The sequence below is a fragment of the Etheostoma cragini genome, chromosome 19 (genome assembly GCF_013103735.1).
Source record: "Etheostoma cragini isolate CJK2018 chromosome 19, CSU_Ecrag_1.0, whole genome shotgun sequence".
NCBI lineage: Eukaryota > Metazoa > Chordata > Actinopteri > Perciformes > Percidae > Etheostoma > Etheostoma cragini.
In genome coordinates, this window is record NC_048425.1 from 9,423,763 (window position 1) to 9,447,425 (window position 23,663).

Sequence of the window (23,663 nt, forward strand, 5' to 3'; positions counted from 1 at the left end):
ATATATATATATATATATATATATATATAAAGATATCAGTGTATAAAACCACGAATAGCCACCTCAGAGGATTAATTATCGGATTGTTTTTTTTGATCTGCTTGTACTGCCCAAAGTTTTGCAGCAAATTATGAACAAAAACTCACAGCAAGTTAATTAGGCATAATGCTTTGAATAAGTGATCAGCTTGACTCTAGATTATGCTCACACAAGTGCTTGAAATATGTGTAAATAAAGAATTAGAGGCATCGCAGGATACCCATTGGAAATGAAGTGTAATAAGAGCAGAAACATCCGTCTTAATAAGTCATTTGACCCGATTTTAAGTCTTCAAATTGTGATTCACACCTTTCTTTAGGGTAATGAGATTGGCCTTTTTTTCTCCAATACACATCAGTATGTCTAAGGATTATGGTGAACTAGTGAGTTACTTCCTTTTTTCAGGTCCCTTGATTCAAGATGGTGGAAGTAGGTTTCCGTTTGTCTCTGAATAAATGCTGCAGGAAGAAAGTTCCCATGTCTTGCTTCTCAACATCGCAACAAAACCAAAAGAGCAGTGGTAGCATGGGGAGAGCAGGCGTCAGAGAGGACAAGGAAGCCTGTTTTAAAATCAACCAATTATAAGTATCTGGAGACTTAGCTTGTGTATGTGATGACAACAGGACGTAGTTTTTCACGTATTAGATCGTGTTTGCATAACTTGCACAATAACATTGGAAAAATGTGACAAAAAATGGCAAAAGTGACATAAGTTCAGAAAAAGTGACAAAAACTAGGTAGAAGCCTAAATTGGTATGCGGGACGGATCAAAGTGTGCAAGGGGCCGAATAGGCCCCGCGGGCCTTGAGTTTGACACATGCTTTAGAGGGTGTAGTTGTGTGTAGTATATATTGACAACGTTCCTAATTACGGGATTGGTCAAGTGCAGCTGGAAATTCCGCTGGATCTTCCTTATTTTCCTCTTTCTTTGTGTTGGAATTTCTTTTTTTTTGACAATAATATTTTTGGGGGCATTTTTAGGCCTTTATTTCCATAGGACAGATGAAGACATGAAAGGGGAGAGAGAGGGGGAATGACCTGCAGCAAAGGGCCGCAGGTTGGAGTCAAACCGGTGGACTATGGTTAACTTCTACTCAGATCTCTGCAGGGCAAATCCAGACAACTAGCTAGACTATCTCACCATTCTGAGTTTTCTGTTGCACGACTAAAACAACCTTTGAACGTACACATGTTCCACCAAAACAACTTCCTTCTGAGGCTAATTTGCAAAGCCACGTGGTGCCGTCCGGCCCTTGGCACCGCCCAAGACAAGCGTGATTGGTTTGAAGAAATGCTGTAAAGTAAAGAAATGCAATAAACTAGAGCATGTTTTTCTCCCATTCACGAATTCTGTGTTGACTAGCCAGACCCTCCTCTGCAGCGCTGTGAAGGAAGGTCTTGAAATGCGCGACTATGTGGGAAGTGGTGTCTAACTCAGTGTGTGTGTGTGTGTGTGTGTGACAGAGTGCTGGGACCAGGACCCCCACCGCAGACCCAATTTCAGCTCCATCCTGGCCCAGCTCATGGCCCTGGAGCAGCAGGTGAAGGAAGAGATGCCGCAGGAATCCTTCCACTCCCTGCAGGAAGACTGGAAACTAGAGATCCAGGACATGTTTGACGAAATTCGGGCTAAAGAGAAGGTAAGAGCCAGTCAGTGTGTAATTCGGATGGATCCATCCATTTATCTACTCATACACAGCCTCCCTCTTTCATTCCTTCAAACACCTTGAAAGCGTTGGCGTTGCGGTGTTTGCACATATCCAAAAACCTGTTGTTATCTTTCATCACGGTACAGTGGCTCAGTGGTTAGCACTTCTGCCTCACAGCAAGTTGGCCCTGCAGAGTTTGATCCCCTGTCCGAGCAGGGCCTGTCTGTGTGGAGTTTGCATGTTCCCCTCATGTTTGCATGGGCTTCCTCCAGGTGCTCCGGTTTCCTCCCACTATAAAGACCTGCAAGGCAGGAACTATAATACTATTCCACATATTGTAATGTTTGACATCTTATTCAGAATATACTATATTTTGAAAAAAGCCCTTTTTCTGAATATCTAAACAGAATATGCCATTTTTTGACCTGTATCAAATTTGGAATATTGTCATAGTGGTATAATAGTGTGCGTGTAAACCTACTCTGCACAACCAATCATAGGAGCTCATCTCACTCTGTAAACCTCAGCCCTACGGGACCTGCTCCTATTAACCCCCCCTCCTAATCTCTTCCACCTCTGCCAGGAGCTGCGATGCCGCGAGGAGGAGCTGAAGCGAGCTGCTCTGGAGCAGAAGTCCCACGAAGAGTTCCTGCGGCAGCGCGAGCAGCAGCTGGCCCAGTGGGAGCAGGACGTGTTTGAGCGCGAGCTCAGCCTCCTCATCCTCCACCTGAACCAGAACCAGAACCAGGAGAAGCCCAACGTCAAGAAGAGGAAGGGCACCTTCAAGAAGCACAAGCTCAAGAGCAAGAACGGCGAGAAGATCAGCATGCCTCAAGGTGTGTGTGTGTGTGTGTGTGTGTGTGTGTGTGTGTGTGTGTGTGTGTGTGTGTGTGTGTGTGTGTGTGTGTGTGTGTGTGTGTGTGTGTGTGTCTGTGTCTGTGTCTGTGTCTGTGTGTGTGTGAACTGTTTTTGAGATGTTCTGTCACAAATCAACAGCCAGCCGGATTGTGTCAGCCAATGGTCTTGACGACAAATTCCATTTCAAGGGCCATTACTGGCTCAGTCTCAAGAAGCAACAACAACAGGCAAATGGTTTACTTGTATTTCCATCACAAAAAATGTCAAACTCTTCAACATGTTCCCCTGCCCCTGAAACAGCATTCAGACCATCGTGACAACTGCTACATCTACACTACTACATATTAGCTTGAAAAACAAATATCTTTGCTACGTTTATGCCTCACATCCGCACTATTCCAACACTTCCAAGCCCCTCAAACAAAGACATTTGTAAACTAGGGATCGACCTAAACTGGTTACTTATAGCCGTAACAGATAATTAGTTAATGAAACCAATAACCAGTATTTGGAAGGGATATGCAAATACAGTGAAAATTAATATCTGGATAATTGGTCTGTCCCTATTGGAAACACTGGTGCCCCTTTTGGTTTGAAATATATTTAGAGTTGCTTTGTAGTCTGGACAAACACAAACGAAGACCATGCATATTGTCAGTCTTATCGGTTAGGTAGCTTACATACCTTTTCATACCAACAGTTCTAGCTCTTTGCCGGTCCAAGCTAATAAATCCTTGCTCTTGATTTTCACCGTTGTTCTTTCTCCAAAGTATTTTTTGTATTTTAAACGTACACATTCATAACTTAAAACCAAAGAGTAACGTCAGACAATGTGCCTTCTGTTTACACCAGCGTGCACATGCTCAGTGAAGGTGAATGGTCATGTGATACAGTATGCATTGTCAGACGTGTTAATATGGACGGAGATTAGTTTCGCTACTCGAGCCAAAACTCTTGTGTGAATAGAGGTTGTTTTTGTCTCATAACGCCGCTTAAAAATGAAAAACCTAGTAGTGTAGATGTAGCCTGAAGCCTTCGACCCCGTGAAAGGTGGCTCACAGGTCTGATAAAAAAAAAAAACACTGACAAGCACACTCACTTTTTGCTTTGTTTTCCCTCCCTGCTTATGTATCTATCCCTTATTGTTACAAAGTCACACAGGTCACATCCAGTGTGTTTCAATGCGTATGTGAGTGAATAATTTTAGGCTGAGCAAGCATGCGTAAACTGTGTGTGTGTGTGTGTGTGTGTGTGTGTGTGTGTGTGTGTGTGTGTGTGTGTGTGTGTGTGTGTGTGTGTGTGTGTGTGTGTGTGTGTGTGTGTGTGTGTGTGTGTGTGTGTGTGTGTGTGTGTGTGTGTGTGTGTGTGTGTGTGTGTGTGTTGTGGTTAGGCCTTTCCCAGTAGCAGCAGGGCGGTGATGTGGTGGTGCTAGGGGGGGTTGATGAGAGAGGAGAGTGAGCCAACCACGCCTTGTTACTTCCTGTCTGTAGATACACTGCTGGCTGGCCTCTCTGCACTTTACGCCTCTCTCCCTCCCTCCATCCCTTTTTCTCTCCCCTCTCGCTCCCTAGTCTGTGTTTTTATTCTGCTCCTAACCATATCTGTCTGACTCCCTTTCATTTTTCCCCTTCCTCTTTCCACCAATATTTTTATTATCTTTTTTTGTCCTTCATCCTGTGTTGCTCTTGCACTTTGTACCCTGTGGAGTACCTTATATATTAAGCTTCATCCCATGCACATAAATGAGAACATGCTTAGGATGTTCTTATTCAGGATTTAGGATTTAAATGGTTAATTTGTCACATACACAAACCTTATGTGCAGTAAAAATGCAGTGTGGCACACTGGCTGTGGTTGTGCTAATGGGGGCTTTGCAGTTGCATCACAAATGTGGCTCCATCATGGCAGTATAGTGGCTAAATATACAGAGAAACAAATAGGCTGCCAATAAGTAGATAGCTGAGCATAACTGCTGTGGTATGGCTTTCATTCCAGTTACACTTTAAGTAATTTAAGTAAGTGAATATTTTTGTGAAAGAAATGTCTTTTCATCTTTCAGTCTTTAAATAATACTATTTAAACGAGTCAGCTTAGTTGCACTCAACTAAATATTAGCTTTTTTTTGCTAGCTAGCCAGCAAGCTAGTCCAACAAGCAAGTACTAGCTAATGCTAGTAGCTAATGCGATGGGTAAATTAGCAAATTACTCTTATATTATAACCTTAATGGATCATTTCTGAATGTATTTCCTTGAATTTATAACTTGAGCAATTGATTTATGAAGCCATGATGTCAAACTAAATAATTATTTCATTACCTTGAATTAATAGTTACTTCATTCCTTTTGTCAGTGACGTCTGGACACACTCTCACAATAGACCACTGCATTTATTAATACTTCAGGTATTCACAATTTAAAAAAATTACATTAAGTCATCATTTATATCCAATTTATATTCAATAAGTAATTCAAGAACATGATGTAGTCACTGTTAATTTGAAGGGAAGGAATTAAGAAAGCCGAGGGTACAAATTACAGATTGAGGGAAGGAAATTGATGTATTGAGACCACATTCATTTGAGGTAATTGGTCATAATTTGAGTAGGTGAATTACTAACTTAATAAATACTTTTTTTCTAGCTTACTGCTGCTGCTACATGCTACTGCTAGTAGCTAATTGCTATGGAGTGTCAAAACCTTCAGGAAATCAACCCTCAAATTAGTAAACAAGTTAATAATTTGTCAATTCAGGGAAGAAAAGACACATTTTAGGGAATGATTTATTGAAAGCTTCCCTGCTGACCCTCCCGGGCTCTGTAGCTTTTTATTAGCAATGTTAGCTAGAAGCAAGTAGTAGTTGTAGTAACATGCTGTTACAGCTAGTAGTTATGTTGTCAAAGAAAAAGACAAAATGGCCAGTTCCTACTAAAATACAGCACAGGAATTAGTCATGTAACATAAAGCTACTGAAACCTGCCTAAATAGCTAAGTTTTACATGAGGAAACATAATTTGTTACCAAGGTGAGAACATGAATTACACTGAATTTCCACGGCCATAAAAGTCTATACAGACTTTTTTAGAGAAATAAGAAAGCTAAAAAAGAATTGTAACCAACTGACAACTCATGAATGTAGAAATGGGAAGTAGAGCAAGGAAACCCCAAACCTATGTGTGTTTTCTGGTTGGTGTCTGCCTTAGAGGATGGATACCCGACCCGAGCCCGACGGGACCCGACGGTACCCGACAGGTCGGGCCGGGTTCGGACAGATTTTTAGAAAGGATGCTCGGGTTCGGGTCGGGCTCGGTCACATCAGCGCGATAAGGCATTGAACACTTTGAATTTAAAACAGCTTATTATGGAGGCAATGGCGCTTGTTGCCCCGTGTGCATTGCCCATTCGCAGATCTGTTGACATTTCCGAATGCCTTCCTACACTTACTTAATAAAAGCGGGCTTTCCACACAAACAAACGTACATGTGTCATTAGTATGAGAAACAAATGCGATTTTAACTGTGTCGGGCTCGGGTCGGGCTCGGACAGAAATATCTTAATGCCTGTCGGGCTCGGGTCGGGTTCGGTTACTGCTCTGTCGGACACGGGCCGGCCTCGGACAGAAAAATCCGGCCCGATCCGCACTCTAGTCTGCCTGCCATCCATGTGGTCTAACATTTGTCACATGTTTGTATGTTACAGATTTCATCCATAAGATCACGGTGCAGGCTTCCCCAGGTCTGGAGAAGAGGCGGAACTCTCCGGATTTGGGTTCAGGCTCCTCACCCTCCTTTGGCCCACGCTTCCGTGCAATTCAACGTGAGTGCAGTCATTTTCCCCCTTGGATAGACAAACAGGTGCACATGTTTGTGTGCTTCCAGAGACATTTAGGTCTTTCTTGCACACACAGACTCTGTTGCAACATTACTTCTCCCAAACTCTCTCCTTTCATGTGCTCTCAACCACCCACGCGTCTTTTTTGTCTTCCCATGTTTCCCAGTGGGCCCCCTCTTTCTCTCTCTCTCTCTCTCTCTCTCTCTCTCTCTCTCTCTCTCTCTCTCTCTCTCTCTCTCTCTCTCTCTCTCTCTCTCTCTCTCTCTCTCTCTCTCTCTCTCACACACACACACACACCCTTTTCCCATTTCATTTCAACAGTCCAAATATTATCTGACTTCCTCTCAGCGGCTCAGCACTTCTCAGAAGCTATTTTCTCCCCCGCTGCAGCCTTGCTCTGCTCCCCTTGTCTGCAGTTTTCCCATCCCTGCAGAGGGGGGAGCCATTGAGCTGTATTTTCCATGCAGAAAGAGTCCACAGTTTTATATGCATGAACTGGCTACAGTGCGGTTTACTGAATTAAAAATAAGCAGGGAGAAATTCATTGCTCCAGGAGAAAGGGGTTGAGAAGGCTTGCAGTAGCAGCAGAGATTTACAATACTCTTCTGCTTGTCAGGCTCCTAGAAAAACGCCCCGAGATCGTTTCCCTTCGGAGGGAAAATGTAGCCAGTAGGTCACAGGGCGTCTTAACAAAACCCAAAAGGAAATTTGTGGTGTAGCAACAGGCAATGAAATTACCACCGGGGGTTGACTTAAAAGCACAAATTGCAGTGAAACATTTATCTGTAAAAGTGGGTAGTGAATTTAAAACATCTGCCTGCTTCATTTATTCATCAAATCGAGGGCTGGTTTTCTTTACTTCCTAATGACTTTCCTTAATGAGTATCACTAAGCCATAAGTGTGTCTGTCATTAAAATGTGTTTAGTGGGTATTTATGCTTGCCCTCTCAGTAGCAAGCAGTGAATTATAGCTCAGGCTTCCCAAACTTATTTGTCTAGAGACACTGCCAAATTGATTTGCGTTAGTGCTCAACAGGATTTTTGTTCTGTTGATACAAATGTGTATAGGAGGGCACAATGAAACCTATACAATGATGGCCTAAAAAGTAACTTCTCCCTTTGTGGTATATTCTAAGGAATTAAATAACAAGATGCATTTGTCAGGGACTGTTTGAAGCATTTTACCATGACAGTAGGCTGGCTGTATCATACTAGCTGGCAGGTTATGGATATTGCTCTCTTCATCTATCTGTGAGTGCAGGATAAGTCTGGTTCATGTGCCTTTCTCCTTGTCCTATTCATCATTCAAGTTCCAGTACTTGAAGTAACAAAGTCCCTACTTGCAATTTTTTGTTTATTACAGGGCTTGAATTATTCATTCTGATTGGTCAGTCACAACATTCTGCGGTCTGCTGTTTCTGTAAAACAGTCAGTTGCTAATGGAAGAAGTTCTGATTGCATGGTTAGCTCACTAACTGGAGAGACCAGGAGAGCCGTGCTCATCTGCGGTAAAGTTAACCGTCCTGCCCGGGACATAGGCATTACCAGCGGGTAACCTCTGAATGAGTAGCTGTGTAATAAGCGGTGTAATAGGAATGATAATGAAGAGCGAGCCGGTCATTATTGCAAATTAGAACCCAGGCAGGCTGTTGCATCGCCACAGCTCTAGGGATGGCAGTGTTGGTCGGCTAGTCAGTCAGCCGGTATCTCAACAGCCTTTCAATGAATTGGGATGGAATTTGGAACAGCTTTGCATGGTTCCCAGTGACTAAATCCCCCCGAATTCTCCTCCCATGCCACCATTGGGTTAAAATCTTTCAGTGAAGACAATCAACATTGATATTGATATTTTTTGAGAGAAATTGATTTAGTCAAAACTGTGGTTCATAACCAAAACTATTGGGTTTTGACAGTCTCTTCAGTACTTTGTGCTTAGTGATAATGTTTCCCTTAAATAAGATAGTGAACATTGTAAATATCTTACCTTCTAAACATCAGCGTTGTCACATGTTGCTTACTCCATGACGTGCCACCTCCGGGATTCTTGCCGGAAATTCCGCCAGATGTCCCTCTTTTCGGCCGGGTGTCCGTTACCTTCCGCTTACTTTGTGTTGGCATTCTACACTCGGTGGATTTCTGAGGACTATGGTTAACTGCTCCTCAGACCTCTGCAGGGTTAATCCAGACAGATAGCTAGCTAGACTATCTGTCCAATCTGAGTTTTCACAGTTTTCACACCATATAGAGCTGTAAATAAATGTGAGCTCAGAGGCAATAACAAGTCCTTCACATGCACACTTAATATCAACTCGGGGACAGATGATGAGCAGAGGAGCAAATTGTAAAGTATACCAAATATTACAAATATAAAGAATATTCCACCAACACATGATGACATTAACAGGGAAACATTGCAAAAGAAAAATGTGTTTCAAGAGGAACCTGCTGGGAAAGGGGAATGTTTTCAATCCATGGTCTGATCTCGATGAAATTGCAATGCTGACGCTGTCACCTGCCCTCTGAGCTTGCTTTGAAAACATTGTGTTGGCGAATGATGGGAGGCAAAGTGCATCAGCCATGTATCCAGTGTAGCACAGGCCAAAGAAAATATTACAACATGTCCATTTGGAGAGCATATTTACTTTCTTTCATTTCTAAAGTTGATATGACATGAATGAGCAAACTGCCGGAAAAAGCACAGAACTCGTAATAGTAGGTTTAAAGTTTTCTTTGTGGTATTTGAAGTATATTACAAGAGTGCCCATAGAACGTTTGTCTCTTCTTTTTGACTAACTTGTCAGGCCTTGTGTTGAGAAGGCTGCATAATGCTTCTGGAAGGGTGTGATAGAGTCTGTATGTATGTTGGGATGTGTTGTGACAGGAAGTGTGTGTGTGTGTGTGTGTGAATTGACTTTCACACAATGTTTACACACTTGGTGCGAGTCGGTGGGTGAGAGTAGCTGGGAGGAGATGCCAGAGCCTGGGTAAAGCGTGTAAACGGCAGGTGAAATTTCAACTTTTATTAGCACTCCGCTGCTCCTCTCATCTTTTTCCCGTGTGACTCTGGCTCCTTCTTCTCACACTTTCTGCTCTGTGGACCACATGTTTACCATGTAGACTATATCCATACAATGAGGTGATCTTAACACTGTCTCAGAGTTAAACAGCTTGTGCAGAAATGTGAGCAGAACAAGTGCACTAAAGTTGTTCAAATTCTAGCTGAGGGTTTTCCCTTGGTTTGTGTAAGATTTAGGTTCACGTAATTAGTGGGGGGTTTTACGGGTCCTCCCTCAAGAAAATGTTTTGTTTTTCGATACAAAAAGAAGCAATATTACGTTATTTAAACCACCATATTTGTCGTAACATTGGAAAAGCTAGAACCGATGATAAATAAATACATAACGTGGTTCCAACCTGCGGCCCTTTGGTGCATGTCATTCCCCCTTTCATATCTAAAGCTGTTCTGTCAGAAGTAAAGGCTTAAAAAATAAATAATCTTTAACAATAATAATAACAAAAATAAAACTTGGGGACAAACTATAACCATTAGAACTGAGAAAACTCATTTAGTTAGTTTAATGCTTTGATTTCACATTAATTTGGCTTAGGTTATCCCCAAAATGGCGTGATTATTGCTCCTTAGCCTTATAATGGTAGGGAAAACCCTGCTAGCTGTAGCCTTAGTCACTTAAAAAATTATTGTGTTGGAGATGATTGCAGGGCGCCAGCGATTTATTGGTGAAACCTGCCTTTTTAAAATGCACACCTTATTAGGAAACAGCCAAGCAGTTTGCATACTGACGACATGCACGTTGAAAATAATGTTTCTCTTTTTTTCTCCCCTCGCAGTCAGTCCCAGCGACAACAGCCGGTCGTATGGTCTGAGCTCGGCCTGGCCCCTAGACGCCCCTTCTCATAAACAAACCAATGGAGACCTGAGGTTGGGCCCCCACTGGAGGCCCCAGAGCCCGAAAAGTCCCAAAAGCCCTAAAGTTCTGCGCCTTAGTCCCCAGGAAAGCAGGTAAAGCATGGAAACATTTGAAATCTAGAATTTAATTACACTCAACATAATTAATTACAAGGCTTTAATATGTGTTTTGTTTTATTATTTTTTTATTTCATGTCCCTCTCAGTCTGTCTATGAGGGCCAAGCTGCTGGAGTCAGACAGCAATGAGAGGGGGGAATCCAAGGATGACTTTGAGGAATACAGACCCGGTGCACCAACCCCTCCCATTGCTCAGAACGGTACCCGCCGCCCTCCTTCACCAGCCTAACCGCCAGCCACATATCTCCCATTAGCCGCTGTTACAATTCACACTGTCGTGACTGAATTATGTATTAACGCAGAATGAATAATAAATGGCTTGTCTCTTTCTCCTTCTCTGTCCTTTTAAAACTTAAAAAACAACCTTTTCTCTCTGCAGGCTCGTCAGTGAAGGACAGCTTGCGGCTTCCTCTACCTCAGCGAGACTCGCTCAGCGAGGACGGGGGTTCCTCCCCGGCCGGCTCTCCCAGGCCCGAGAGGGGTTCCCTCGGGGGCCAAATAAAGGGCACCCACCGGGCCCTACTGAGCAGTGGCTCCCTCCTGGCCTCCATAGGACTAGGACGCTGCCTGGATATTCCCCCAAGGGTGCCCCCCCGAACTAACTTTCCTTCCCTAGAGAACCGCACCCCCTCGGAACTAGAGATCTCCTCCCCTATGCCCCTCATTTCAGACCCACCCGTGGTGGACGATCTCATCACTTTCTCCACCTCTGAGCTGCTCCCCAGACCACTTTTGGATCTAGCTCTGCAGTACCAGGAACTGAAGCCCTTGCCCCTAACGCCGCCCCTGCCCAACCCCCGGGAGAGGAGCAGTCACCGGACGCCGCAGGTCCCACACAGTCCGCAGAGCCCCAGGAGCCCCCCGCGGCACGGCAAGGCCAGCCCAGGGGAATGGACCCCGTGTTCCCATTCCACTAACGGGGAGGTGGGCTGTGTGGCCTGGGAGCCTAAAGCTGACAGGAGGAGGAGGTCCAGCCAGGGCCTGCACGCCTCTCAGCTAGGTTAGTCAGATTTGTTCACCCTAAAAGGACACGGCACCAATTCACAATTTTTTTAAAGGACACTATAACATATAGGGCGGCCTAAAGCCTACATACATACCTTTTTAGTGCATAGAATACTAAGCTATTAGAATAATAATTGTTGGCATGGTTTTATAAATCTTTGGCATAGTGAATTCTTATTAATTCGATACCTCAGTGACTACCTTACCTATAGGCCAGTAAGCCTATCATCAGTGGGATTTATATCTGCTAATAATATGTTTAAAAAAATTAAGAGTTATTTGGAGTCCCCTGTGCGGTGACTCTGAGGACCCCAAAGATCTCGGCAGTAAACCATTCCAGAAAGACCAGAAACTTCCTTTATGGAAAAAGAATGTTATTAAAGATATTCTTTGAGATTAAAGAGGTGAATTTAGATTTTGAATACTTAAACACTTCAATTTTCCAACATTGCAATGTCATCCAGTGGGCCTGATTGGACCCTTTGGGCCGGTTCTTGCCCCCGGGCTGTAAATTTGACTCCCCTGGTCTAGCAAAAGATTCTATCTAGTTGAAGTGTGGGAAGTATAGAAATTGCAGTGTTTTGGGAGCATGACCTATACTTTGGGCTAAAAGTCAGGATACCTCAGCCACTGCCGCTTTGATTTCTTTTGTTATTATTTGTCTCTTGCAAGTCTCCCCGTTCAAACCACAATCTTTAAAATTTGATACATGATTAGGTTTTTAATTTATCTGTGTGATTCATCCAAATTTCCTTCAGAGCACCAAGCATGTTTTTAGGAGTCCCCACACTGCTTTTACCTTCACCTAATGGACATCTTCAGCATTTCAATGTTCCCTCACAGTTCTCGCAGAGTTAATGTTGCAACTTTCTGGCACAAGGGAGGCTTTATTGCTGCACAAGCTTTCTCATTTACATCAAAGCTCGTCTGCAGCTATCTGCTTAGCTCAGGTAACAGCTGGCCCTCCATACTCAACTGCTAATACTTGCTAAGCAAAGCTAGCATCCAATCTTCTGTTGTTTTCCCACTTTTAAATCTGAGTTTTCTTTTATTGCAACGTTGAAGATTAATTCAAAACATCCTGGGGCACAGCGGAGGTAATGCAGACAAAAAGTGCAGGAATCAAAATTGTTAATAATCCTTAACTTCACCGCCACCACTGTGTCTTTCTGGCCACTTGCCTGGAGCTCACCAGTGTATCTAACACTCCAGCTTCAGCACATTTTCATATGGAGGCATGTCAAATGTATGCCTATATTCCATGCGGATGTGTATATGAGACATGAAAAAAAAAAATTACATTCAAGAGGGATTAGCATTCATTCCCCCCCATGTGTAATTCATGTAAGTGTCATGCTAACTGAGAATGATCTGCATATCACTTTCATTTAGTGCACAGTACATTCCCATGTTTTTTTTCTTTTTTTCCATAGACTTCTATGTATTTCTTAGAAGCAATGACACAGTTTAGAGGCGTAATGACAGAGGCGTGGGCATCGGTTGTTTTAAGAGCGAGAGGGCTTTACGGGGGCTTAAAGAGGCCCCCCGGTAACATTTCACACTCTATATCTGGTCCGTTTGACTCACAAAGCCCTGGATTCTCCACAGAGCGGTTCTTACAGCGCTGCCCCCAGGTACGGAGCAGACATGCCTCGCCTGTTCCGCTGCTAACAACCCTAATCTCACAAACCGCATGCACTCATTACATCGGGTGCACAGATGCACAAAAGCACACATAATTAAACAGCGAGTGTTTTAGCTAAACATCTTATTATGTTTATTGACTGTAATGACTCCGATGCATAGACAGACTGCCACGAGGTTGCTGGCGGTGAATGTGTAAGTGAAAGAGAGAGAGATGAATGCAGAGAAGTCTTTCGCTGGAGTTTTGCATGCGCTCTCATGTGAATGCTGATTTCTCTTTCTTTTCCTCTGAATAGCTGAGCAGCCTCAAAATGTTGCTGTTGATGTAAATAAAGTCATTTGACAGACATCGCATTTGGAAATGGCAATTGTTCATTCAAGGTGATTAATCCGGAGTTTAATCTTCTTGTCAATGCTCATTTACACTTGCTGTTGTAACTCTGTCAACTAGTTACACAGTGGTATTTTTGCCTTAATTTATACTAATTGCGTCAACATTATGTGCTGCTGATTGTTGAATTTCTTTTTGCAACATTACAGTAATGTACCACTTTCATGTCTCTGTTTGAATCAATTTCATCTTTGGAAAATTGATGAAAGTAAACGGTTATTATTTATACATCACGTTTTAACGTTAAACAAACACTTAAAGCTACATTGTGTAAGAATTTCTCCCATCTACTGGTGAAATTGTACATGACAACCAACTGAATATTACTTTGTAGCCCCTCCCATTCCAAGCGCATTTTAACTCCTACGGTGTTCAAACACAGAACTAGCATCCGTTAGAGTTTCTTCCAGTGTAATAATGCTTTTATGTTATTTTGGTACAATTTCATTGCCAACATCAGCTATCAGGTTCCCAAACATTTGCAAGCTAATGTTAGTAAAGTATCATTGCTAATATTGTACGAGATTAAAAGTGTAGGGCAGTGTTTACAGCGTAGGCAAGAAGGAACTGCGGTTTGTGTGTTAAGTATATTTCTCCGAGCAGTATGGACAATGTCAATGAAACTGAATTAGTATCTCTATCGTTTACACACAGCTGTTGTGTCTGCAGCGGGTCTTTGTTACAACTGCATGACGTGAGTTGTCTGTCAGGGAAATCACAACACATGATTACATATATGTTACAAGGTAGACGATCCTTTTTTCATCATTGATGCGAGGAGAAGTATCCTAGACGTCACTCTAGTGTTATGCACAACCCTGCTATATTCAGCCAAATTTACACTAATAGGCAGAAGAAAGCAGTCAACTTCGGCATCCCTTTTAAAATCTTTTCTCCTTATGAGCTCTTTCCATCTCGGAAAAGCCACTCCAATATTACCTTTGGTCTTGTTGCTTTGCCTGTCGCGTTGTCGTTTTAATTATCCTTTTAACTTACTTGGCGACTCCGTTACATGTCCTAGAGAATAGGTTTGATGCTCCAGCTGCAGACGGCAATTTCTGAGTAATATTCTCCCCCTCCTTAGTATTCGTCAGGCTGCCCTTGAGTGTAAAAGCGCAAAACACAGAGGTATGACCCTCTTTGGCCGACGTATTTTACAAATGGAGGCGCATCATGGTAAAATACATAAAAGCAAGTCACTCCTATGTATTCTGAATGGCAGATTCTACGCTACGAGAATACTTTGATTAGTTGGTGGAGGCAATTACACATCAATGAGCACACATTTGTGAAACAACAAAGAGGTTTTTGCTAAGGATTAACTCAGAAATGAGAGCTTTAAAAAGGCACAGTGAATCTTTAAGCTTAACTGCTATCATAGTGGCCACCTTACCTGTAGTAAGCTCATCTTCAATGTGTAAATCATTTATTCACAAATAGGCCTATTTATCTTTGCTATTAATATGTTGGCTTTATGCTAATGTGTATTTTCAGACATATTTAAATCTTTGAACAAAGAAAGGTACAAAAATCTTTTTCAATTAACATAATAGGGTTCCCCCCACTTTTACCACTGCCCCTGCACTAACTCCGAGGACCCTTTTGTTGAAGATCTCTGTTCAAGACCATACAACAAAATAACAAAATAGATCAACTATGAACTAAATATACGTCTCTCCCCAGCACAGAGAATCTGTCTGGCTGTCATTATACTAGTTTGGGACTGAGCATTTTTAAAGCTTGTCCCGTTCTAGAGACAGAACTTCAGGCGGCCTATACTGCTTTGATTTGTAGTTTTCTACTTGAAGTTTGTCTCTCTCTGGTCCATCAGCCTAGTGTAATCTTATACTGAAATGTCCCTTAAATGTTTTTTCTTCTTCTTTCTGTTCCTTCCAGTTTTGGACCTGCCCTTGTGTCAAGACACACAGGACTCTGATGACAAGCCTTCAGAGGCCTCCTCTCTCCACCCCAACCCTGCTCTCTGGAGCCCCAAAACCCGCCGGCTGGAGGTCAGCGTCATCCCCCGACCGCGCCCGTCACCTATCCGCCCCCGCATCGACCCCTGGAGCTTCATCTCGGCTGGTGGCGGGAACTCAGCTGGCGGCCGCAGCCCACACCGCTCGGACAGCAACCCTCTGGGCTACCAGCCCTCCCCTACCAACCCTTTCACCAACTGCGACCCCTTCCCCTCACCGGACTGTGACCCATTCTCCCTGAAGGCTGACCCCTCGTGCGGCTCGGACACGGCTTCCCCCTTCGACCCGTTCTCGGCTCCCTTCGCCACCTCCCGTTCTGCCCCGTGCTCCACTAACGGCTCACCCACGCTGCCCTCGTTCCGTATCGCACCCCTCAACCTTGCCGACTCGCCCCTCATCGACCTTGGATGGGCGGCCTGCTCCAAGCCCCTGGACAGCACCAAAGAAAGAGCTCACCCCCGTAAGACAATGGGGCTCAAGCCCTTCAAGTCCCCGACGCAACTCAGAGACGATAGGTTCTAAACCTATGACTTTGGCAAAGACCTGGTTTTTATCACAGGAACACAATTCAGTCCTCTTTCCACTACTATGTCCTACATCTAATCAAGGTTTTTGAATCTAAAAAAAAAAAAAACACCCTCTATGGGGAGGTTTCCCCAATGGGAGCCTGCTAATCTAATTATACGCCAGCCTGCTGCTTTGGAAAAGCTGAAAGCCAGTGAAAGGTGGTACATTGGATGTTGGGATAGCTGCCTTTTAAACCAATAGCTGGTGCCCCTTTCATTCTCCCGCTCTATCTTGGTTTCTCTATTCCTTTTGAAGGAGCAGAACAAAGATCACTGGTCCCATCTTCAGATTCTATCAGACTGTTCATATCACCTGCTTTCATCCCCCCACCCCCCACCTTTAAGCATTGTGACAAAGCAGAGGTGGATACGGCGACTTGCACAGCTTCATCTGCCTCTACCTCTCCGCAGACTGAAAGCATAGACAATGGGATATTGGAGTGCCTTATTTTCGTGAAGTGCTTTTAGTATACATATAGTATATCTTTTCAAGATTTCTTGAATGGTTAATCTGGTGCTTAGGCAAGATGCTATGAATTTGGCTTAAATTAGCAAATCATTTTAGCATTTCTGTGGAAGAAAATGTCGTCTGTCTTCGTGTATGTCTAGACTCATTGTTCAATGAAAGCTTACTGTTTTTGCTTTTTTTCTTAAACAGCATCTGCCTGTTGCATTATGGGTGAAAGCACTCAGAGTGGATTTTCCAGGCCACATATGAAATCCGAGACAAATCCATGACCCAGACATTCCACTTGGAAGCAGATAAAATTCCAATCACATTCCCCTCTAAATGCCAGGCATTGGAAAGATTCATTCATTCCGCTGGCTGGCAGGCAGCACGGCACAGGAAACAGGACGGGGGAGCCCTCTGCATTCCCCACGTATGCCAAAGAATGCCACTGTGGCAGTGTAAGGGCTGGGGACAAAAAGTATTTGCAAATACATTGTTTTTACCTCCATGGAGTGCCGGACGGGTGGCGTCTGCCATACTGGACATTACAGAGAAAGTTGAGGCAATCACAGATAGTATTTAAACATAACTCTCAAATGCTTTTCTGCGGTTATCTTTTTATTACTATTATCCAGACTGTCTTACGCGTCTGATGCCGCTGGAAGGTAAGACCAAATACCTTTGAGTATTTGCAAATACTACAATACAAGTCTGTATGGAAGCTTCACTGCTGAATACTTTATTTATTTGTACAGTCCACCAGAGTAGCAGTAACCTCGCAAAGCCGGCCCATGATTTTTGGTGTCTTGGACCACACAACACTTCTCTCCTTGACCTGATTGGATTGCTTTCTTGTCGAGAAACTGTAGATAGCAGAAGGTAAGCTTAGCTTAAAGACTGGAAGTATGGGGAAACAGTTGGCCGGGCTCTCTTTCTATTAGTCCGCCTTTCAGCTCCTTTGTTTGATAGCAGTGACTTCCTGGAGTTTGCTTCCATTATCCTCTTCTTTAGTTTTGGCGCTAAGCAACAAACAGGCATTACGTCACCACCTGGAACGGAGCATGCATTACCTCGTCTAATCTAGGAGCAATGATTTGCCAAACCTGCCTTTTTGCATTCTAACAAATTCAACACATGGAACCCTAAGAAGTCACTGCTTCCCGGTGAGGAATAGCCTTGCATGTAAAACCACAACCTTGTTGTTTTAAATAGAGCCCGACTGCTATTTTTAAGGCCGATACCGATATAAATATTTGGTAATTAAAAAATCAGAGGAACTTCAAAATTTATCACATTTCTATTAAATACAAATGTATAAAAATACAAACTTAAGATACGAGACTTAAAGTCCTTTGAACAAAACCCCCTCAAAAAAGGGACGTTGTAGTGCGCCCTGTAGTGGACAAACTATGCAACGCCAATGCACATAAAATGCTTGAAGGGTGTTTTGTCCGTTTTACATGTATTTTTTAAATATTTATTTATCAGAATCATTTATTTGTCATTATAAATAATTAACGGCAATTATAAATGCCGATACCGATAGTTTGGAAAATGCTTCATATCGGCCCGCCGATATATCGGTCAGGCTCCACTTTTAAACTTTGTTTTTTGTTGTTGCATGCATTAAACTAACAAGATATAACTTGTTGATTAGTAAGCTTCAGGGGGGATTTGTTACCTTTGGACAGAGCCAGGTTAGCCGTTTCCCCATTTCAAGTCTTTATGCTAAACTAAGCCAACCGTCTAAGCGTTGATGATGGGTAGCATGTGTTAAAACATTCACGGATTACTAGCATATGTATATGGGCTCATTCAACTGAATTGAACTTGTAAAATGTAGGCTTTCCAAGACTAGAGTAGCAGGCCTCCTAACTCTTGTTCCTTTCGATTTATTAAGTTAAAAAACATCCTAAAACTATTTTAACAACGCTGAAAAGATCTAGGTGGATCCTGTGGATAACTGGAAGTCATGTTGAGATATAGCAGAGGAGTTATTGAACAATAATACAGGAAGTGCTGAAATGTCCACCAAAATCAGTCTCAACAAACCAGAATGCACTGGAACAACAACTTTGCCCTTTCACACTTGGTTTAAAATCATGATAATGTTTGATTTTTCTACATGGTAGGCACTTTCTTCTGGGTTAAAATCTTTTTAGTTTTTCTTTTTTTAATCCAGGATATGTATGACAGGCAGGTCGAGGAAAAGTAGCTGCATGACAAAAAAAACTTGGAATGGATTTGATATCACAGAGTATCCAGTTATTATCATTCAATATTTTTGTAAAGGCAGTCGAATAGATTTTAAGCATGTGGTGTATGAACATAATTGGTGTAGGAGATCAAGCATGTAAGCCACTGAAAGAGACCCACTTACACACAGCACAAACGTCCTGTTACCCGTCTAACGAGCCAAAAATACCGATTGGCTTTATCACGACACCGTGTCATTGGAGGACAATCGCGCCTTTTGTTCTGTTGCAGAGTGAAAACCTTGTCTCCAAAGGGAGGGGGAGCTTTACGATTAGCCTAATAATCCTTCAGACAGATAGTGATAATTACCCTCTTGATAAGATATTAGGTTAATTAATTTGCTCCGACATTACAAAAATGCCCCGCGTCCTCCTTGCAAGGTATATCGAGTTGCTTTCCGCACCAGCTTCCATCTTGATTTTAAGCCATGGCCTCATATTTAGTTTTATCATTATTATTTTTTTAAAAACATACAGTTTCAATGATGGGTTGAGCTATCTTTTCCTCCTCTTTCTTTTCTTTTTCTCTATTGCTATTGGCTGTACGGTCTTACTTTTTTTTCTACATCCCTCTCCTACCAGGTTGTGTGGGAGAGTTTCTTTTTTTTTTCTTCTTTCTTTCTTCATACTCCTACTCCTTTTCTTCCCTTCTTGTCTCGAAGGTTTTCTTGAGGGCAGTTTTGTCCTGACACTGCTGAGCATTCAGCCAGGTTTCTATCCAGGAAAAAAGAATCAGTATTTGTTCCAACACAGAGTCCATTAACAGAGGAGTGCTCAGTTTACAGAGGCTAACCACATTTGTTTGAATTTGAAACGGAAGCTTTATTACATATTTCTATTGCACGTTAATGTGTCTGTTCATCTACTGGACATTCAAGTAATACAGTAGGGCTGGGCGATATGGGAAAAAAAATCTGATATCGTTTGGTTACAAGGTAACCTTGGTTTTCTGAGTGAAGAGACTATCTATTCTGTTCCAATCAATGTTATTAATATCTAGTCTCAAATCACAAGAAGCAAGAAGTTATTAAAGGTCTCATTAAGCTTTCAAATATTTGACTGTACAATGTGTCGTCCAGCCACTTCTGAAGGCAAAGTGTGAATAGCTGTTCCTAATGGCCACAGTTTAAAATGGGGTGAAATGCCTTTTGTCATAGAGAGGGTTGAGACAGGATGAGTTGTATTTATGGGTATCATGGCGCATGTTTTTTGTTTGTTCTTGAATGCAGTCGTGGTGTTGCAATAGTTGTGTCAAACATGAAAAAAGAGAGCTTGAGAGCGTTCAAACACTGCCTACTTTCAGACCTGAGCACATCTGCTGCGTAAAGTCAGATGGAGAATGTTGGGTTTCTGTTTTGGAAAGACCCAGAAATTGTCATATGAACCCATTGGATTAGAACATCAGGAAGATGATTCTAAATTCTGTTAGACAAACTGGAAAGCACTTTGATTGTAGCTTTAAACACACAAAATATTTGATTCCAACAACACACTTGCATGGACTAACTGCTGTGTTGCAAATGGCATTTTTCACACATTGTTAGAATGTACATGGAGGGTTAAAAAGATTAACCCATAAGGGGCGGTGTCAGGTGTGAATCCTTATAGGTTACTATCTAATGTTGGCAGAAGAAGCAGCACAACCTACAGTACATCATACAGTAGTTTACTGGTTTCCCTTTAAAATATAGGTGTATTTCGCGTACAAATACCGTTAAAGCTTGCGATAGAATACAGCCAAAAATCTGTAAACAGACCATTGTAGAAGTGCTGTTTTTTATCTGACAGCTTCACAAATTCACCGTTTTGCTTGTCAGAAGTTTGATGTTGTTCTCTGGTCCGATCCAACAACTCAACTTGGACATGAGCACTGTGGATCTTCTGTGTGCAAAAAGTTGTAGGTTTGATCTAGAACGCGTGTGTCTCTCTCAGCAGTGTTCCCTTACACTCTTTTGCTCGCAAACATTTTCCCATAGACGTGACTATAGAGTGATGTGCTAGTGCCTCAGCTCTTCATGTCAACACACAAAGCCGCAGGAGCTATCCTGTGATAGTCATTAGAGCCGGGGTGGCTTTTATTGTCGACAGAGCTCTGTGAGGAGAAATGATACATGAAGGAAGTTGAAATGATTGAAACATCCGACAGATTATTTGTGCCACAAATTCCGCGCGTGTCAAGTATCCACTTCAACCTGTCACTCATCTGCAAGCTCGCTCAGTGCCACACTTCAATTTTCCCTCAGACCTGATGTTGAAAAGCCGAGGTGGGAATGGAACAAACATGTTCTACTTAAGTACAAGTACTGTTACTTTGATGAACCTCGTGTTGTCGCCCTGGGTCAAAATAATGTTTATACATTTTTTTCACGTTTATTAACACTAGTTTTACCCTTGTGTGGAATTCGTTGTTAATTAACCTCATTTATATGAAATTCTCTAATTTTTGTGTTTGAAAAAAGCTGAAATTATGACTAAAAGTTAAGATCAGAGGAATGAAGGTAATGGATAATCACAGATATGTCAAAAGTTTAGTAAGGATAATGCCTAATTGAATAAAACCCCCACCCTTGTGAAGAGCGTTTTATTGAACCAATCATCCAAAAGTTACTTACTTTTTAACATTATATACTTATTTAATCTCTCATGCTTATACTTCAATCAGTCTTTTGTGATTTGATAAAGGCACAAAGATGCATTCAAGTTTAGTTTTTTAGATGCTTTGCCAAAGCAATGTTAAGACCTTTTTTATTTACTTTTTATTACATTTTCTCAGTAACTGATGTGATTTCAAAATGTAGCAAAGTACAATACTTTTAACAAAACATACTTAAATAAAAGTACACATTTTTAAAAACTACTTTAAATATAAAAGTCGAAATTTCACAATTGAGAAATTTTTTAGGTTCAGTAATGGCAACAACTTTGCAAAAGTCAACGAGTAATTGTGATCAATGTAAATGTGATTTCAGTGTTAACCAAATAATCGTGATTATGATTTTTTTTTCATTATTGAGCCTTAACATAAAGAAAATACTGCTATCTTGGCTCTAAATTTGAATCTGACAAACTTTAGTTTGGTAGCTGAGGGATTGATTGGGACACATTTTGTAAAAGTGTTTTGTGGACAGGATATGTCTGATTCTTGGTTTTGGTTGTCAGATTTAGGAACCGTAGCTGCCACTCCTCTCCCCCGAGCTTGACAGCCAGCACTCCCAATAAGAAAGCGCTGATGAGTTGTTTGTGACTCTGCTCTGCCATGCATCGCCCCATCCGTCAGAGCAAATCAGCATCCCAAGTACAAACTGACAGGGAGATTGGAAGTGAATTCTCTGCCTGAGAAATATTCTAGCCACAGGTAATCCACTTTCAGCCCGTCCCGTGGCACGGAGCACACATGATTTGATGATCCTAATTCAAAAGTTCAAGCTCAGACCACTGGCCCTAATCAGTGAGTGGCAAACGGCCAATACCTTACATGAATAAAAGCTAATGAGACTGCACAATGGAGGAAGCCAAGGACCTGACCCTCATCACGCCGAGAGGCTGCGTGTGATCACTGGCTCTGTTACAGAATTTCAGAGGTGAAAAATCAGAGCCATTATCCAGAGGGGGCAAAAAAAAGTTGCAAGTTAGCTATTCGCTTGGCTTTGTGAAGGGTAACAGAGGAAAGTTGCCTAATTCAACAATCCTTCAGGGTTACACCGTCGCTTAAATCTATAATTTGGCTTTGTGATCTGTGGCTATGTTTTAAATGCATACTAAATATTTCATTTACTCTTATTAGGCCGCAGGTTCAAACTGAATCCAGTTGACCACTTTAAACGCTCGAATATAGGGCTGGGCGATATGGAGAAAATCCAATGTGACAATTTTATTGGGGGCATTTTAGGCTTTTATTTGATAGGACAGCCTAGACGTGAAAGGAAAGAGAGAGGGGGGATGACATGCAGCAAAGGGCACCGTGGCAAAGACCAAACCGCTGCACATGGGCGCGCACTCCACTAGGTGAGCTAACCAGGCGCCCATATCACGACACTTTTGACCAATTGGTGCATTCACAAAATATTTACAAAATGAGATTTGTGATAAATAATCATCAGTAATGTGGATATAAGTACTAAGTGGGTAAAGGCAAATAATAGAGCTGAAAGAATAGTCTTGGAAGTTCAGACTAGTGCATCACTTAATTGAAATGTAGCCTCTAAAAGCAGAAAAAGACTACACTTATGTCATATTACGATACCCAAAATTTCTTGTCAAACGTCACAATATCGATTTACATTGATATATGGCCCACCCCTACTCAAATAGAAATATCTTGATAACTCAAAGTAACAGAGTACAGTGTGCATGTAAACCATCTTTAGTGTTAGACTTTAAAGGAGTTGAGCTAGGAAATACTGTACGTCTTAAATGGCTGCAGCTCCGGTGAAATCATTTTTCCTCTTCTTCATGGTTACTGAGAAAATTGAAGGATTGAGAGGAAAAGCTTTGGCTGAACACGTGTCCTATTTATTTTAGTGATGAAGTCTTACATTGGGCGGCTCAGTGAAGGGTATAGTCTGAAACGACAAAATAGATGGCTCCGGCATTTCAGTGGCTTTCACCCCATTTACCTTTGCTGCCTTTGCTTGTGTGTGTGTTCAATTAAGTGGAGGTTACAAATCCAGCCGGTTATCAGCCCCGTTTCAGTTGTCTCACAGCCAGCCGACGGTGCCACAGACACATTATTGCTCCCCCTGGCTCGTGTTAACTGAAACACCTGCCCAGGCCCTTTGTTTGGCATTAACAGGCCGAGACCAAGTGATCAAATATGACCTTTCCATTGACTGTACAGGCGTTGGGGCTGTGGACAAAAGCCATGTCTGCAAGAGGCGCTGCCAGGTGCGTAAGCTAATGCTCGCTCTCTCAAAGTGTGAACATTATTCCTAATTCTTTTCAGTCTGTGCGTCCAA

At 42.3% G+C, this 23,663-nt stretch overlaps 1 protein-coding gene and 2 long non-coding RNA genes across 3 annotated transcripts in view; 2 read left to right on the plus strand and 1 right to left on the minus strand.

Annotated features, from left to right (window-relative positions):
- The window catches only part of LOC117934882, a 120,791-nt gene extending 105,805 nt beyond the window's left edge, over window positions 1–14,986 (minus strand). Inside the window, exon 1 of the long non-coding RNA XR_004654584.1 lies at window positions 14,849–14,986. This is a non-coding gene — a long non-coding RNA (uncharacterized LOC117934882). The remainder of the gene's footprint in view (window positions 1–14,848) is intronic.
- The window catches only part of LOC117934752 (mitogen-activated protein kinase kinase kinase 11), a 45,768-nt gene extending 29,698 nt beyond the window's left edge, over window positions 1–16,070 (plus strand). The window contains exons 4-10 of the mRNA XM_034856706.1: window positions 1,504–1,679; window positions 2,272–2,524; window positions 6,243–6,359; window positions 10,224–10,395; window positions 10,508–10,620; window positions 10,800–11,420; window positions 15,357–16,070. Of these exons, the coding sequence (XP_034712597.1) occupies window positions 1,504–1,679; window positions 2,272–2,524; window positions 6,243–6,359; window positions 10,224–10,395; window positions 10,508–10,620; window positions 10,800–11,420; window positions 15,357–15,958 (2,054 nt within the window). The 3' untranslated portion in view covers window positions 15,959–16,070. The remainder of the gene's footprint in view (window positions 1–1,503; window positions 1,680–2,271; window positions 2,525–6,242; window positions 6,360–10,223; window positions 10,396–10,507; window positions 10,621–10,799; window positions 11,421–15,356) is intronic.
- A 1,918-nt stretch (window positions 16,071–17,988) lies between these two features.
- On the plus strand, window positions 17,989–20,498 carry LOC117934885. The gene is made up of 2 exons (XR_004654586.1): window positions 17,989–18,858; window positions 18,913–20,498. It is a non-coding gene; the product is annotated as an uncharacterized LOC117934885 (long non-coding RNA).
- The last annotated feature ends 3,165 nt before the right edge of the window (window positions 20,499–23,663 follow it).